A 19112-nucleotide genomic window follows, 5' to 3' on the forward strand; every position below is an offset into this window, starting at 1 on the left:
ACTGTTGAAAAGTTTGTTCACACAGACTTTGTTTTTTTATTTTTTGGCAAATTAATTTTGTATTTGCTAATGTACTATTTACTTTTGGAGGAACAACTTCTTTAATAAAGTATGGAAGAGTTATTTAACATTTTAACAGTTATTTAACCATTCACGACACAACACGCGATGTGTTGTGTCGTGAATGGTAGGTCTGTTTATATCTTAAACTACACTATAAACAGGAATATAAGATACTACAATGTTAGTAAATACAGTAAGTATGGGTACTGCAGACAGAAATGGTAAATTAAAGCTATGCCTACCTTTGTGCCCACAGCAGCACTTGCACCTCAAGCCCCCCCCCCCCCCCCCCGTATAAGTCAGTGCCCCACTTGGGCCACCCCAGTAAAAAAGTCTAGACACGCCACTGTACACCAGTGTGATGACAGCACATTTTTTCAAAATAATACAATTTCAGCTCTTCGAACTAAATAAAACCAGCACAATCCTCTCCAAATAACACTTTATCGCGTGCCATTGTGCATCAAACACACCTAACTGATGACTGCAATTTAACAACAAGAGCGTAAATAAAACTGAGCTTACCTTTCAGGAAGTGTGCGCCGCGTGTTCACAGACCAAAATTACGTCCAACTCTTTCCTTTCATGTAGTCTTTAGAAATCCCCAGATGATTTTTCGTGAGTCCCAGATGCGTGACAGATTTTTCCAATCTTTAACACAGTCTCGTGCAAGAGTTCACTCTCTCTCAAGTCCAAAAAGACGTTAACAACAGAAGCAAAACGTAGCATCCTTGCCTGCTCAATACACGAACCAGGGCCTTTTCACACTCTTCATTTGTTAGTATCCGACTAAAAAAATACATGAAAAACGTTCAGTCAGTGAAGTTACCTGCTCTCTTATCCTCGCATTCATGTCACTGATGTATAAAGAGAACGACTCATGCGTATTGTTTAGTTGTGTGGGGTTTTTTTTAATCACGCAGACGATCAAACATGATGTCAGTCAGCTAGGCTGCCATTGGCTCGTGAGAACTGGGGGCGGGAGGTGGCCGCAGGTGTAGCGTGATTGACACATGTCTCAGCAATTCATTGCGCTTACAGAAAGCATAGCCTAGTTTGAGTTTGCTAGGAGCCTGTTGTTACTGCGCGAACTACTCATAAATAGTTGGCACACTTACATCTGACATTTTGGCAAAGTGCCGCCCTGGACGCGAAAAGATTAAGACGAAGAAAAAAAACTCCTCAAAATTATCAAGGTTTTTTTTATTTTCGAAAAAACGGGAAAAAAAACAACCACCAAGTTAATATTAATAAAAATATAAAAACGCTCGTTTGTAAGGTATTGGTAATTTCAGCCCATAAGTTTTCTCATGATTGTTGTCATTAGTGACATTTCTGTTATTGCCTGTGTTTTTGTTATGGGGTGGTTGGAGGGTTAAGGGGAGAAAACATTTTAAAAAATGGAAAAATGCTTGGGTGCTTGGGTGCAGGTTTGGTTACTTACTTAGTAAGTAAGTAACTAAACCTGTCAGATAAATGTAATGAAGTAAAAGGTACAATATTTCTTACTGAAATGTGGTGGAGTAAAAGCATAAAATAACATGAAAATAAAATGCTAACGTTAAGTACAATTACCTCAATTTTGTACTCAGGTACACTACATAAGTAAATGTACTTAGTTACATTCCATCACTGAAATAGACATTTTTATTTTGCAAGAATTCAGATTCTGTAACTTTTATTCATCGTCTCATGTTCCGATAGTATTTAAGCCCTCATTTACTATTATTGTATCCCTATTTTATTTTATTTTTACTCCTTTTATTAATTTATGTATCTTCATTATTTATAATTGGTCATCAGTTGTTACCTTTTTAATGATTTCAATGTTATAAATTCTTGCTGATCTTAATGATTTATAATCCACTCCTACTTCTTCTCGTCTATTATTTATATGTCTGTTTGAACTGTGTTTACTTATGACGAATATTTTATCTTTACACTACCCACAGAGTCTTTGTGGCTGCAACTTCACTGGTAGCACAAAAAGCATTTTGTGTTTCACCTGGTATAAAATGTGCTATATAAATTAAGTTTTACCTGCTCGCTTTGATGTTTCTCTGAATTCACACATTTTTTCTCCCATTTTTATAAATGTTTTTTTTTTCAGGCTGACACAAATACTCCAAATACTCCTGTGTGTGTTTCTGTAAAGCCAACTAAGATGCTGTATGTAGAAGTGTCATCCAAAAATACACATAAGCCCACGTGACACCTTCAATAAAATTTTATTGAAAAAAAGTACCAATAAACAACAAGAAATCCAGAAAAAAAGATTTGTAGAGCAAAGCTCCATATGTACAGCATATTGCACTACATAACAAATTGTCTTTACTTCCATATTATATCAACAACCAAAAAATATATATAAACACAAAAAATGAGTGCACAGTAGAGTCTCGAAAACACACAGTCAATGTTTACAAAAATGCTACATTTTCGCTGGGTCTCATTTCTTGGTATACAGAGAGTGTGTGATAATCAAGACTTCGTTGAAACTGAGCAGTTAAAGGCATATTCCAGGGTTTTTAGAAATACATGTACACTTTATCTGTTCTCTAAAGAAGGGCAAATACTCCATAGCTCATGAGCCAAGTGAACCACAACCATGAGTCATTTTGGTTTGCTTGGTTTTGTTTATACACCACGATGAGATGTGCAAGGAATGTTGCAAGTTCATTTTTCTATTAAAAAATGCCCTTGATCTCATGGACTTCAAATAGGATCCTACTCGCATTAAAAATTATTTTACAAGCAGTGATCTGTCCTTATAAAAGCAGACCCTTTTTTTCTTAAGAAAATACATTTTAAAAAGTTAAGAAAGACCATGAAGAAGAAACGTTATCGTTAAAAAAAATCTAAATCAAAACCTTCCTCAAAAAACTTCAAATTTATATAAAGTGGACTACAAAATTCAAGACACTGACGGTTTCCATAAAATACATGTCCCACTCGAGGGATTCTCCACACTCACGTATCATGTGATGAGTGCAGCATGGGAACGTCATCCTAACAAAAGTATACAGGGCACCATGGTGGCTTGCTTCCCTTTCCAATAAATCAAACAGGCCAACAATCCAAGCCTACTTGGTCAATGCACAGATATACGTCTGGCACATGGCAAGACTAGCCCAAGAGAAGAATCCAGAGTATATACTATACATTAACCCACAACAGATAAGGGACCCATGGGATCTACAGAAACAAAGTACTTTCCAGTGCATGTTGATTACAACACAATGATCAAGACTAAAGAAACGAACACATAAACAAACGTCCTGTGACTTGATAAAAAGGCAACTTTTTTTCTCTCTGTGTGTTTTGAAGCATTTCTAATGTTGTGTGTATCATTAGCAATGGGTGGGATGCATACTGACTCATTAATTACAAAGGAAAGGTCACATCCTGTTGAAAGGTTAAACTGCATCGTAGCGGCTGCTTGTCTAAACCACATTTTGTGAATCTACCCATGATGACTGGTGAATCGGGTGGTGGAAGATAATGAAAAAGGTCTGATTTGGTTGGAGCCCTTCCCTGGTAAATCACAACCTTTTATGCGAAATACTCCACCCAAAATCTATTTTTTGAGTATCAAACACCCATCCTCTAGGCTTGAAAGGTGAGGTTTTCTACTTCATAAAGGGCAGCAGCTGTGGTCATGGTGAATTCACGTTGGTTACAATGTATTCCAATCATAATAACAGTTACGTTTTGGATACATGGATGAATACACTACTTCCTCTACACAATACTATCCTCCTTAAAGTTGTGAAGCGCTGACAGGAGCAGGCAATTTGGGCCAAACAATAGTCTGTGGCTTCCAGACATACCTAAGAACGGTCTGGAAGCACATAATATAAAAAAGACGATTTGGCTTGTTTGTAATTCTTTAAACCAACCAAAATTGTCTCGGGCAGCGCCAAGTCTTAGATGCAGCGACAGCGCTCTTGTAAAATAGTGTCGTGGAGGAACTTATTTTGGTGGAACATTTGCATGTGGGGAGGCAAGCACTGATATTAAAATGGATAATTCTCCACAAAAGAGAACACCACAAAAAACTGTTACACATGTGTGTCAACTGTGTGATTCAACTTCTACTGATAAATAGACATAATTTGATAATCGCTGCCCCCGAGGCAAAACATGACCATACTTAATTTCTGGAGGAGCTTACTAGACCTGTTAAAACCACAGATGATTTGCTGGCTTTAGACAGCTTTTGGAAAACATTATTATGTCAATATCACAAAAGCTTGTGTGAAGTGGAACAAATCGGTAAATTGGTGGAGCAACTATCACTGCTGCATGCTGCAGCCAGGGTAAAAAAGACGTGGTAAATCAACTCTGACCAGCCGTGTCAGAAAATGGATCAACATCTGGCATGAGAGTCCTGCAAAGCAGGGTCTGGGCTTTACAAGATCTTTACAACAATTCACTGAAAGATCAAAGCAGGCATGTCTTATTGCACAGTCCAAATCTTTGTCAAAACTTGCCATTTTCAGAGTACAGGTTGTTAGCTCTCAGGTTACTTTCAGTAGTGAAGGGGATTTAGAAAACAGTAAAATGCAGTAAGTAGAAGAGCGACAGAATGCCTACCCAAAAAAGTGGGCCAATGAACGTGTAAATGTACTGTGCAAACAAGCCACCACTGAAATCCATTGTAACCATTATGAATTCAAACTGACCGTAGCTGCTGTCTTCCACAAAGGGCCAAACTACACATTTCATAGAGCCTACAGGAGATGAGCGACACATAAAAAGTAGAATCTGGATTGAGTGTCATATGTCAGGTTCAGTGCAGACATCCTGCTCTGCACAGTCAAACAACTGAAGGATATACAAGTCCAAGACCAAAACAAAATAAAAGGAAAATAAGAATTGCACACACAGGTGTATACAGTAGAAAATGGGCAAATATACAAAAATAAATAAGAAGGAAAAAAATAAATTACAAAGAGAAATGAACCGATGAACAATAGCCATGTAATAAAGGAGCAGCACAAAGAGGAAGTCAAGAGCCAATGGTGAGACGGGGAGCTACAGGGACTGGCTCAGCGTTCAGGATCCGCAGGAAACTATAACCACAACCACATTCAGTGCACCTCACATGCCTACTTCTACACGCAGCAGCCCCCGTCACCACCACAGTCAGCAAGTCTGCCTCAGACTCCTCAGTCAAACTGTACCTTTACGTGTGTGTGCTGAGAAATTGGCCGACAGGATATTTTTTAAACTGAAATTGAAATAGGAGACTTGACGAAACCTTGAGAGGATTCATCAGGAATAAACGGGTGAAAACACTGCTCTTCTTCTAACCATGTAACAGATTCTCAAGGTTACCAGTAGCCCACAAAGTCTGTCCCTGAGACATCTTGAAGAGAATGAGAGGAAACCCTAATTATGCAGTGATAAACTTGACACATTGTAAGGAGCAAGTAATTACAGACCCCTGATATGTACTGCTCCTTGGGTCCAAACGTTGGCCTGGGTTCAGCAATGGAAAATATAAACAGCATCTTCAACAGTGTCTTTAAACATATTCATATTTCAACAATAAGTACAGTTTTTCACTTTTGCCTTTTTTTGTCTGCTGAGTGGTTATATGTACTAAAAATGTCCCAAATCTGGATCTGAGCACCAAAGACAATACAAGATCACCCAACAGAATATAAAATGATGTAAAACCCCGTAAAGGTAGCCTGAGACAATCTGTTTCACAGATTGATTTTGCAGTATTGTTTGGTGTTCAGAACATACACGGGCTGTGAGGAACAAACCAGGACAGAGACCTTTCATAGGAGGCGTGTGGCTCTATTGTAGCCAGAAACACTGGTACATGAAATTTCCATAATCCAATCCAGATCCCAGACTGCATTCAGTCAGGTCTCAGTGTTGATTATTTGTCTTGGACATAAGAGTGAATATATGTGAAATGTTGATGTGGCAAGAAAAAGAGTCATAACTGAAAACCTTCATACAAGACAGAGGTTAGCGTGGTAACAATCTGAACTCTTGAAGGGTGTACGTCTAGTGCAAAAACAGTGGATCCACAGCTCCACTTCAAGGGCATGGAGGTCTGAAAACAATCACATGAAAAGAACACAGGAAACACAGGGGAAACTTGTAAATGTGAGCATGAATGTAGGAGCAACTGAGAAAAGAGGATCTGGTGTTCTTGTTGAAACATTTCAATTTAAGTCATTACGGCAGACTTGGCCCAATAGTTTTGTTTCCATTTAGGTTAACAATACTAAGATTTGCTCAGTGGAGCAAATGTGCTTTACTCTAATGTCCTAATTTAGTGCACAGGCTCTAGACCTCTAAAACACATGCAAAAGTCAGCACAACTTTAATTTAAATATCTTTTCACATTTTTTTTTCACGTTCCTTTCTCAGCCCTCCTTTAGTGTGTTACATCTCAGACAACAAGTAAGTAACAGGCATTAGATTAATTAACATAACTCAATTGTAACTAAAATAAAATAAACATAACTAATATTTAACACAACCGCATGATCAAACCAGTAGTTGACATATTTTAAATGAATCTACAAAAGAAGATCTCTTCAAATGTTTGGGTATGGCGTCAAAGATTTTAACATACCTCCACAGTGAAGACTCTCAGAATGGACAACATCGTTGATTAATTCAAGTCCATGGGGACAACATTTGACAACAGCAGAACTACAACAAAGCACCTGTTTACAGGAACTTAAAGTGAAACTTATCTATGCTTTAAATTTAAGTCCTGTTGAAGGGCTGAAGTTGTTTGAGTTTTTAAAAGGATGTTTTAATACAGTTCTGCTTTTGTTTAACGTGGTCACCGGTGACCGGAAGAGGGAGCAAGAAAAACAAAGTTTTCTGAACAAATTCAAGGTATATAAATGGTCCTTTTGTGGGTGAAATATTACTTTAAAATACTTATTTAGTAATCTTATGCCACTACTGATTATGCACTCTTAGGGTTGTTTCCTTGGTGCTGTCAATTAACATGACACCTATTACTTACAGCAAACTACTTTTGAAAATTTTGCTTTCAGTGTCAATAATCCCAATTCCTAATATCAGTATTAGCTGTTGTGTGCTAATCGGGCTTGTTTGACCTGTCACTGATGTTCAGTACTGCAAACTTTACCCGGATTATTCCTGAGACGTCAAAATGTTCTGACATGTAGCGTGTGACTGAAGAAAGGCTCCCCTCATAAAATCTGTGCACATTAAAAAAAGATATTTAAATTACAATTTACAGTGTGCAGACTTTTCATGTGCAGAAACTTTGTTCCTGATATTTTGAATGATACTGAGGGATCATGTTCAAACATAATACCATACCAAAGAGAATGGAGGAGTAAAGAAACAAAAAACACAAAGCAAAATAAAGAAAAATAATAATAAAGAAAAGATAAACGTTCCATTGAGGTGAGGTGCAAAATGCTTTGTTCAGAGAAGTTGCCTCTTTGGAAATTAGTAAATCAATCTGTCTGGTCACCTGGGAGACTTCAGAAAACAAAAACCTCACCCCACCACATTTCCTTTCATTTCCTAACCATCTCATGTTGCCTCATCTCAAAATTGCTCAATACTCATTCTGGCAGAAGACATTGACTAAGGCATTCCCAGGGTCTGTGGAGGTCATTTAAGATGGATACATGTTGAAGTGCAAAAAATTGAACCAGAACAATGTACTGTACAAAACTACTACACCACACGTATACCAAAATATCAATATCCTGTGGAGGAATCTCGGAGCATCATGGCATCTTCTTGGAAAGAAAAAAAGACACGACCTTGTATAAAAGTTGGTTGTCTCCGTCCCGCGGTGACCCTTTGTCTCCCCCCCCAAAAACAGACCCGTGTTAGATTTAACAGTGCCATCAGGAGTCCAGTTCCTCAGAGCGATGGGGGGACCCCCCTCACCTCCGTCCTGCTCCACCTCCCCCAGCAATGAACCCCCTGTCAAACAGAAGGCTGAGCAGAGCTGCGGCCAGGCGCCACCACATCCGCCCCTGGTTCCTTTGGTTTCGATGATACTGGAGCAACAAGTGGAGACAAAACAAACCAAAGTTAGTGCACTTGACTGAAACTTTAACAAAAATCACCAGTTTAAAGTGCGGGCTATATTTTGTGTTGGGTGTGACATGTTGATTGACAGTGAGCCCAGCGAAAAGGGTCAACTGAGAAGAGGGTAAGACAAAACTAGACGCCGGAACAACGCTGATATTTTGTCAACAGTCTGCTTCTGTCCCCAACAATACTTATTAGAGGGGCCTCCCTTTGTGTGCGGGATCCCGACACAATCCGGGCTTCCCGACTGACATTCCAAACCATAAACACATTCATCATACGGTCACACTTTTTCTAATCTTCCTGGCAGAAACCAGCAGGCAGTGGCTCAGGAGGAGATTCTCTCTCGGGTTTGCGAGCCAATTGGATTGTGTGCGATTAGGGGGATAATGCTATCTCTGCCATTGAGAAGCTCAGATAAGATAATTGCAGCGAATGGGATTAGGGAGCTCTTGATGAGAGGCAGGGAGCTCTCTGGAAAACACGAAATCTGCATGAGAGGTACAGTAGCTCATCTGCGGACGAAAGGCAGACTTTGCCACGCCTGATAACGCTGCGGCTATTTTCAGACCAAAAGAGTTCTAAACTGAGAAAGACCCGATATTGCTTTTTCATGACAATGCACCAAAGTGTACTACGTCTTTTCTTCTTGTTTACCAAAATATCTAAAAGGCAGAGATTAGATACGCCATATTTACATGACCGTTGAGGTGGTGTCCAAACATTGACCCAGTTAGCAGCCAAGAACTGCCATTGTGATAAGCCTCTGGGTTTCTTTACTCTTATCAATCTGTGGTGAACATTGCAGGGTGTTGCATAAGCTTCGCCAGGTTCTAACCAGCATGTGTGTTTGATACTACTCGCTTTTTGTTCAAAAGAAAAATACAGAGGTAAAAAAAAATAAAAAATCATGGCAAAGACTGCTGGGAATTTTGATAAACAACAGTTCTCTGTTGTACTACATATCTAAACCTTGCCTGGGGATATTTTGATAAGGACGTAATAATAGCATTATTTCTGCTTCATATAAACACAGGAAATATTTATATGCAGCGCAGAGTGGTTGGATGGAGAAATTACATGAGAGACTACACTCAGTGACAACTCTGGGATCAAAGAAGAGAAAGGCAGAATGACTACGCTATTATATGTATATTTTATGTCAATACTTGTGATACGCAATGGTGCTTAAAGGTTTCACCATTAGATAGTAAAAGGAGTATAACGAGTCAGTTGAGGGATTTATCACATTACAAAGCTTGTGTATTTACTACAAGCTACATGAGAAGCCATTAATCTTTATAAACAGAAACAGAACGTTCTCTGACGGTGACCTTTTGCCCTCCAAGCAGCGCGAGAGAGAGAGACAAGCAGCGAGAGAGAGAGAATGAGAAAAAGAGGTGTGCGCAGGCCTGCTGCAACTTAGTTATGACTCACGCCACCAACTCAACTGTCAAAATGAGACTCGGGCTCTAAATTTAGCCAGCGAGAGAGTGGCAGAGTCTAGCCAGATGCTCGGTGTCGTCAGTCTGACACTAGCCTGATGTGCTTTATCAGCGTCTCATGTGGGCTGTCTGTCAAGCCAGCTGCTCAGAAGCTCTGCCTTATCTCTTGAGCAAACAGGCTGGCCTCAATAGCAAGATACTCTGGATTAGTCACATCGGGGAGGAGACAAGGAAAATACAAACAAGAGCGGCGGTATTAGATAATAGAGAGCGGCGCAAATAGACAAACGCATCATAGAACGATGAATGAAATATCCAAATGTTTTTATTTCCAGTGCAACTCCCAAAATCTACAAGTGCTGAAAGGAGAGAGTGCTGTGCCCTCACTGGAACAGCAAAGAGATAAAGCCAACACTGAATGTGTGCAGACACACACACTCTCAGACACACACACACACACACAGGCGATATTCAACCCTGCTTTCAACACCTCCTATCGAAAGCACCAGGAGTCGTCTCTCTTAAAAAAACATGGGGATGAAACCTAACTCTGCTCCTTGCCCTGTGCAGGCTGAAGCAGTCTTCCTGCCATTGTGACTGTCATTATTGCCTTGTCTCAAATGGCGCGCCGGCTAATGTCAGCCATCCTCCGGGGACCTCAGCGTCCCCTCCAGCTCTCTCTGACTGAGGAGCAATTTATCTGTCAGCATCCACCAGCACTCCTTCGCTACCTAATCCCTCCTTTCGCCAGGGGCCACGGGCTGTCATGGAGCACACTCATAGCCACATCTCGTCCAAGTCCATAAAGGCGATGGCAGTCAAAGGCACTTGGATGGCTCAGGGACAAGTGTCTGCACTGAATAACTGCAATCACCTCCTGACAGAGCAGACAGGAATGAGACCTAGTAAACAGTAACACTGTTTACTATGGAGTGAGTGTTTTTTGTAGAGTGAGACTTTCTGTGCTGACTGTCAGAGCGTATGATAGCGAGAAGAGAGAGTCAAAATGCAGAAAAACAAGTATGGGTGTATTCATGCATGAGCTTGTACACACACTCACGCACGACACAATTAATTGCACAACCCGAGCCAGGAATAGCAATTACAGAGGCCGCAGTGGAATCACACATTCAAAACCGCACATCAGTGTATGGGTTGTAACAACATCCCTCTGCAACAGCCTGCCTCACACTCTCAACCCTCACACACTTGTAGCTCCACTCGAAATGTCAACAGTACTCTAACTGGTCTCTATGCAAGTTAGCATTTAAAATTTGCTTATATTATTCTATTAACTGCTGCCTCTCTATCACAATGTCAGTGTAAATGCTGCCTATCACTTGTAGCTTCAGGACATGACTTCACGAGGCTGTTCTCACTCTGACTGTCCTCTCTTCTGTTTACTCAACCAGCGAAGGGAGCAAAGCCACTTCCTCATCCTCTGAACCAGGCCTACCACCAACGTGCGTCAGTAGGTCCCACCCGCACATACACAGACACGTCGCAGCAACCCTCCTGTCTGACTGTCTGATTGTCTGTGTGTGTTTGCAAGTGTCACAATACATGAGTCATGCTGAGCTGCAGCGGGTATAAATAACTTGATAAGCGCATGAGAAAATCAGAAACTGTCTCGCACTTCAGAGTAAAAAAAGAATCAAATTATATGCAGGGCAGGGTCCCATTTCCCAAAAGGGAGGTTTGAAGACAACTGAAGATGGTTGTTACTTGATCATTTGAGGTTCATTTCCAAAACCTCCTTCCCTCACATTCATGCATATGCCATCATTATGGAGCCCACCCTCCCTCTCTCTCTGACTGCGTAGACCTCTTATTTTGGGTGTCTCCTGTGGCCGCTCCTTGCAAAGGGAAGGGGCTGATTGGTGACTCCCTGGAACCACAGCTGTCCCCCTAGGGGCTCACGCGCTGAGCTTCGGGTTACAACATGTTTACCTTCTCCGGCCGCTTCTGCTTTTTCCTGGACGTGTGTGTTTAAAAATGCACGTGTGAATTAGCGCATGTGCTGCATTGGTAGCTACTTGTGCAACAGGAGACTCTGCAGAAAATCTCCTGAGGATTTGTGTATATTTTTTAGATGTTACAGCCCATGAAACAACAGTTGTACAACACGGCCACACTGAAGTAACTTCACAGCACACTGACTCAGTGGACAGTGTCACCCTGACCACAGGGTAATATGTCGGCCAGGCATCCACAATGCTACTAGCCTCCACAGCAAACTGAGGAAACAGGAGAAAAGAGAGAAATAAACAGGAAGAGAAGGCAGGGGAAGGGCCTGGGGTTGGCAAGTTGGGGGGGAAGGGCTGTCCTTGTTCAGCAATGTCTTTGACATGAGGGTAAGTCGGGGGTGCGGGGGGGCGCTGGGCTCTGTAAGTTCTTCATATGCACAGCCTCTCCAAAACAAATACGGAGCAAACACAATAAAGGAGAGAGAACTTTTGTCCCACCATAAATCTTGGTCGGATCAACTTTGGATTCAAATATAATAAAAAAATGTGAATTGTGTCATTAATGTGTGCAGTGCACTTTATACACAAACCTCTAAACTGACACAAACACACGCATAAGTTAAGGAACACACAAACACAACAACATCTAGTTTGATGGCAGTAGAGTTTTTGCTTAGTCATTTGAAACCTGGCTTGATTTCTTTCAAAAACATGGAAAGGAGGCAATGACCAACTTATGATAAAACAATGCAGAAATGAGCAATAAAGAAGTTTTTTTATGTATAACAAAATTAGCTTAAAACTAGCAAAAACAAACAACAAACAAATGGGAAAGTTAAAAAAAAAAACATAATAAAAAATATATGAATTCATTATTATAATACTCAGAAATGTCATGCTCTGGATTTTTTTCCTAGCATTTTTTTTCTAAGTCTAAAAATTTCTTGAAATTAGTAGGACTTTTCTACCAAGCTGCTCATTGCCCATTGCCACATGTATCTGAATTAAACCAAACCAGTTTGCTTCCAGGTGTTCAAAGGTTGAGAAACTTTTAAAAGACATCTGAATGCAGCACAAGAAAAGTGATGTTCTTCCAGGTTTCAAAGGGTTAATCTGCAGCAAGGCAATATCATAAGGCCAATAGAAATGGACCAAAGAAAAGTAGGGCTGATTTAAAATAAAAGCTGTGTGGATTAGCCATGTAAGACCTGTTTAAACTGATATAATGAATCATCTTCAGAACAAAACATAACATTAAGTTTCAGTTGACAAAATGAGACCTTACAGTCTTCAGTCGACACTAATCAAATTTATCTTAACAGTTAACTAAACATATTGCTCCTGATAATCCAAATGAGCACACTGGCTCAAAAGTCATTGTAAAAATAAAGAATGTCTCTCCTCCACCTTTAAATTGGCTTGTGTGATGTATATGGTTTCTAAAGCGGCTAATTTAATAAATTAAACTTCCTCCTGACTCACCACCACTATGTTATTAAGGTAAAGAACCAAGGAGAGTTTATGTTTTTTTCCTCATATGTTTAACAGTATAATATTAAAGATTCTTGATTTGTATAATCCTCCTGGCTTTACAGCTTTTTATTTTGCCAACTCTGCATGAGTGTCCTATCTTGATATTATCCAAATAACAAAAAAAGATTTGTTTGCCTGCTGGCAGCCACAGATAGCAATCTATTTAACAAATCTGAAAACTGTCAAAGCAATATTAATGATTATCTGACATCAGGATATTTTGCACGCAAAACTTTATGAAGGGCACTACAGGAGGATTCTGTTAGTGCTTGGGGGTATTATTGACACATGTTTACTGCCATCACACTAGAGGCCGTCTGTGTGGAGTTTGTACAGTCAGCAGGACGCGATTTCCCCCTCACCAGTTGTAGGTGTTCCCGGTGAAACTGGTCTCCTATCAGCTGGAGTTTCTGGCCAATGCAGGCCTCCACACTGCGGGCCAAAGGTTGCTGCCGGGGTAGCTGCTCCATCCCGTTTTGCTCCCCTTCACTTTCTTGTCGCCTCGTTTCCTGATCCCCAACGAGCTCAAAGCGTGCCGGGAAGTGCAATCGAAAACCTGCGTTGCCTGTTGAGTGCCAAGGCTGAGACTTATTATTTTGTCAACAACCGCATAACAACATGCACAAGTGCAGCAATGACACCCGACAGGGTGTTTTTGTCACTGTGATTGTATCTATGCCAATTATGTAACAGGTACAAAGAGCAGCCAAGTATTGCTGAACACGCCTTTGACCAATCAGAATGCTTGACTTTAACCACAACATTCAGCTGCGTGCTTTTTGAAGTCAAAGAGTCATTTAGATGTTTCATACGTCACAATCACACAACAAACTCACATGACACAGATCTGAGGTCAGTCAGTCAGTTGTTATGGAGCTACTCTGGAACGATCCCTTGTATATGGCGCCAATGTAACTTTGTTCTCTGTGCAGTTGCTGCTTATGCAGGTAAGCACTTCTGTCACGTCCTTTCAGTCACGCTGCCAGTCTGGCGCCTTTTGAATAGCAAAGCAGCTGGGTACACTCCATACAGACCATAAAAGCCACCGTGATCACGACTATCAGGCGCCAGGGGTGAGATCAGTGCAGCAACATTGTTGCCCATTTCTCACAGTTGAGTCTCACATTATAGTTTCATGCTTCAGTTTTATAACACTGGCTATCACGCACAGGGCAATGTTCCTTTTTAAACACGGTATGTCATCAGCCTCACCGTAGAAGAGTCGTCTGGGCTCCTCTGCGACTCCACAGGGCAGCATACCGTTGTCGGGTGCCAGGGCAGGACCGGGTGTCTGTGTGCCCCGGTCTTCACACTTTATCTCCCTGAATGCGGTGCGCCAGCAGTGGGGGTCTGGCTCAAACACATCATCCTCCTCATCGTCCATACGGTGTCACTGTGAGATGAGCAGCCTAAAGAGAAACAGAGAAAGAAAGATTACTGCAACAGCTAGTGAATGTAGAGCTTCCAGTGAGCGCATAAATCAACAGCATCCCAAGTTCCCTTCACTAATGATGGTAACCTTGGACGAGCCTACATTAGGACTAACGAGATGATCTCAGACACATTCATTATGCGTTCATTCCTCCAAAGCATTCATTATTATTATAGACAACCTGTCTGGTTCATAATGAGCGCCCTCAAATCAATAAAACCACACAGGACAAGTTGGGGAGGAGAGAAAAAAGGCTGCCTTCACTTGTGGCGAAGAGCTCCGAGCTTATTTAGACAAATGGCTCTGCTCATCTCAGAGATGAAACCACACAGTCCGCTGCGGTTAGCAGACTCAGTTGAGCCACATCTTCATAATTGGGAGTTTGGCTGACTAAGTTAAATGAGAGGTAGAATCTCTCTTGTCTTTGCTAAGCAGTCCTGTGCACAGGAGTATGACTTCTTAACCCTTTGAAACCTGAGCAATTGACTTGATTTGAAAACTGTTTTCTTTACATTTTTCCTTAGCTTTCTTAAAAATAGTTTTATGTCAATTTTCTACTGATTTCTCACAATTACTAAACATTTCTTGCCAAGCTGATCATTGCCTGTTTCACTGTGTATTTCAAAAATAAATCAAACCAATTCACTCAGTGTTCAAAGGTTTAAATACTAAGATGTCTGACAGCAGCACAAAAAAGTGATGTTGATCCAGGTTTCACGGGGTTAAGTGTTTGTCCCATGATTAGTAACTTTTACTTAATAATAATCAAATTCTTTTACAAAAACAACTGCAGGCATCCAAGGGCCAAGTATAGTTTCAAAACTATGGTATGAAACAGAGATTTGGAGGTCCACCGAGAGAAAATTTTGAGCATCAAAACTTAATTTCCAGCATTGTGGTGAATTTTATGCACCAATGAATGCCTTTTCAGCATGAATTTATGGTGTAATCATCACAAGTATTGTCAAAATAAAAGTCCTCGGCTACTATCATGTTTTATTTGGGTACAAATGCACATTCTAAATTTAGAGACATGTCACCTGCGCCCCCACTTAAATACACAGTCACATATAAATAGAAAATTGCACAATATGTAAACTTAATACAAGGTATAATAAAAATGCATGATTACAAATACTCCACTGCCGTGTGGTAAGAATCTGAAAGAGCACTCGGGAATCTCTCCAGTGTCAGTGATGCACTGCACTCAACCCTGGATCTCATAATTGGTCAAAGAGTTATCAAAATATGGGTGAAATTCAAGTTGCCTCAGCAGTTAACCCCTGAGTCACCATCGAGTTGTAATTCAGGGTTAGACTACTACCACACTTCCAAATTAGGGTCTACAGCAAAAGGGTAATGACAGTCTTTGAGGAAAATCCTAAGCCACTCTCCCTACCCTGGTCTGTCAGCTTGCCAGCTCCCTAAGAAGGAGTTTTCATTTCTTCACCCAACATAAGCAGCCTGGGCTGTCTCTAGCATGCCCAGACCTCATGATATATTGTGTGCGTTCACAATAAACCCTGTGTGTAAAACCACTTAATGCTTTGTTTTCACAAACACAGAGTAAGAACATGGAAGGTTCATCAAAAAAAAGGCTCATCTTGTTGATACCAGGGCTGCTTTCTGTAACCGCTCTGCTGCCCAGGGCAGGGAGCTGAGTGTTTGTGTCATGCAGTGGCTCCCCCTGCTGCAAACTGAATAACTCTAACAAAAGGGAAGGAGGGAGAGTTGGGGGTGGAGGTGGTAAGGCAGCGCTGTTATTGACACAGTGCATGCACTGGCAGCAGAAGCCACACATCACACCAGTTCTGTAACACTGCACGAGACCTTAAATGACAGAATAACTCTTCATACTCGGTGTTACCAAAGTCTCGCGATAGGCCTACTTATTGGTGTAAATAAAAAAAATCATTATCCACAGACATGTCGATAAGATGAGTGTTTTCTACACTTAATGACAGATAGAAGATACGATGCGAAAATACATGTTATGTTAAAAACAGTAAAAGTACACATTAAAAAAAAAGAACACCGACACGTTTTCAGTGTGTAATTACACATTAAATCGCGTTAATTGTTTTGAACAATGGAAAAACGGCTGTCACTTTGTTTCAATACAGGCTGAAACACGACAGGCACACTTGCAAAACAGCCCGGCAGTCAGAAGTCCATTCACCGACTGAGCTCTGTAAACCGGGAAAGCCGGTATAATTCAAATCTCTGCAACACGACCGACAAGCTGAGTCACACTAAACGCCGTTTTTCGTTGGACTGCTTTGACTTTTTAAGTACAGTAATGTACACGCTAACTGTCGAAACAAATTTGTTGCCGCTGTTTCAACAACAGCGACACGTTGTTTGTTGCTTCTTCCTAAAGGAGGCGGATGTTACTAAATGTTTGAGCTCGTGCCGACTGGCGTAAACTGAAGAAGTACATTTAAATGAGTTTACAGGACCTTACCACGGAAATGAGCTTCGTTGTAAAGGTTGTCTTATCCTCAAAGGAAAAAAAAGGGACGACGGGTTCAAAATTCCTGGCAAGTCAGGCGAGTTTAGTCCGTTTCACCTCCACGACTACTTCCATTCTGTGAGGGAAAAGGCAGCGACCCGATTTCATTTCGCCGACGTCAGCTCCAAACTGACTCCGCCGCCGGGGCGTGGTGCTGAAAGTTAGTAAATAAACCCTCCTTAAAATCGCCAGTGTTTCTCCCGTCCGACTCTGTGCATCGCAGCCGAGGCGGAGCGTGTTGCTTTAAGAGCGATTTACATTCAGACGCTGCAGCCAATCGCCGAGTTTGTTTTTGTCCCGCCTTCTGCGTCGCGTATTCAGACACGTGGACGGGAAATTCCCCATAGCACGAGACCGCTTTCACGCTACAACCGCGCTCATGTGTTCAGTGCGGAGCTGACATGTACAGTGACACTAAAGAGAAACTATAAAGCAACACGCATTTGTACAGAGGTAATTTGACACATTAACTGCACTCCAAATATGCATTTAGGGCGTTAATAGGCCGTTAATTAGGCTAAATAATAACCTACTAATTAATTAAAGCATTTAAGTCTGGTTACAGCTTATATAGTCTCACAAAATACAATGCACAGTCAATGACTTATAACAATACAGTGCATATTACTCATAAAGGATTAGTGTGTATATACTTGACTGTTCCAACTTCAGTATGTCTACTATCAGTCTCTACACTGACTAACAGTGGATTTTTTCAGTGTTATAACAACATTGCTTTAGTGCACATTTCATTTTAGGCTGTATTTCACATCTAACCATCTGTTTTAAAAGTCTTTGAACACTACACCTACAAATCATTCACTCAGAAATGTTTATGATATTTTAAGTGGAAATGACCCACATTTAAGTGGCCTAGATCTTCAATGGTCTAATGCAGTTTTCAAAAAAAGCGATTAATCACTGCTTGTCTTTTTGAAATATGGATTTAAGACATTTTAATACCAATCAAGACCGTTTTTTAAGATTAATGAATTCAATGCCTTTTGAGCCTTTTTTGAGGATCTGCAGGAATCCTGCACTTAGGCACCTGAAGCACACACCAATATATGTGTGTTTGTGTTGCAAAAAAAAAGATCTTATGTTAGTGATACACAACATATAGGTGCCAAATGGCCTGCCCGTTATTTGTTGAATTGACAATGAAAATTAATTGTTTCATGCCAGGGACCAAATTTCCTTAATTCCTAAAAACTGGCCCCTGGGAAAAGTTGAGTATCCTTGTCTTACACCATCATTATTATTAAAGGCTTTATGTGAACCCATCAGCCAACATAACCACGCTCATTTTTATTTCAGTTACACTAACATTCATTTTATTTTCTAGGTTATTTACAATCAGCTCATAGCAAGACCATTAACCATGTCCACGCTGCTGCAGGTGCTGGTGATCTGTGCCCTCCCCTCAGGGCTATCACTGATCAATAAACCCTCGGACAGCTGGAGCTGACCCTCTGCATTCTCTCACAGAGCATCACCCCGCCCCCACCTCCCCTCGTCTCTGTCCCTGTCCCTCAGCTGTGATCATGTCCTAACGCTGGGCTGCGTGAGAAGTCACGGCTCCCTGCCTCCTCTGTCCTGAATAGGTTAGACCTCTAATTTCAGACTTTTTCCCACCTGCGGCCTCTCCAAAGATGCACTGTGGAAGAGGGGGTTGGTTTCCCTAACTCATGGTGATATTGGAAACTCGATCACTTCTTGCATGAGTGACCACTGTAAACAACAAAAGGCTGAAAGAAGTGGAAGCATTAGTCGCAGCTTCCTTTTGTGCTCCAGACAAACAAAGGACTAAAGAGACAATGAAGAAAAAACACCTGTAATTAGTAAAGAGAAAGTCAGAATCCTTTGAAGGATAGATCATTGTGCGGTATGTGAGTTAAAGTGATATATATTTTTTAAAATAATCATGAGTTGGATATAGTTTTCATGGTATTTGTTATTGAACATTTGACTACTTATCACTCGAAAGCTCTAAAATGAAAGATTAATGAAACAAAGTATACAGTATTGATGATAGAGCATATATCTTAAGAAAACAAATCTAAGTTATTCATTAGCATACATTAGTCTGTGATGTA

General features: G+C 40.8%; 1 protein-coding gene across 1 annotated transcript; it reads right to left on the reverse strand.

Moving 5' to 3' along the window:
• Window positions 1–2279: 2279 nt before the first annotated feature.
• LOC121953696 (bcl-2-modifying factor-like) lies at window positions 2280–17165 on the reverse strand. The gene is made up of 4 exons (XM_042500898.1): window positions 16969–17165; window positions 14285–14481; window positions 13435–13637; window positions 2280–8093 (listed from the first exon to the last, which is right to left on the reverse strand). Exons 2-4 carry the CDS (start codon window positions 14454–14456, stop codon window positions 7977–7979), a joined length of 492 nt encoding a protein of 163 aa, XP_042356832.1. The 5' UTR covers window positions 14457–14481; window positions 16969–17165; the 3' UTR covers window positions 2280–7976.
• Window positions 17166–19112: the final 1947 nt, after the last annotated feature.

This window comes from Plectropomus leopardus, chromosome 14 (assembly GCF_008729295.1).
Source record: "Plectropomus leopardus isolate mb chromosome 14, YSFRI_Pleo_2.0, whole genome shotgun sequence".
NCBI lineage: Eukaryota > Metazoa > Chordata > Actinopteri > Perciformes > Serranidae > Plectropomus > Plectropomus leopardus.

Excerpts from the sequence above, each read along its gene's own strand:
- LOC121953696 (XM_042500898.1), bottom strand. The coding sequence starts at position 14,456 with ATGGACGATGAGGAGGATGATGTGTTTGAGCCAGACCCCCACTGCTGG. Across the intron at positions 13,638-14,284 it reads GCCCAGACGACTCTTCTACG|GCAACGCAGGTTTTCGATTG; the intron begins GTGAGGCTGATG and ends GGCACTCAACAG. Across the intron at positions 8,094-13,434 it reads ACCGGGAACACCTACAACTG|TATCATCGAAACCAAAGGAA; the intron begins GTGAGGGGGAAA and ends TTGTTGCTCCAG.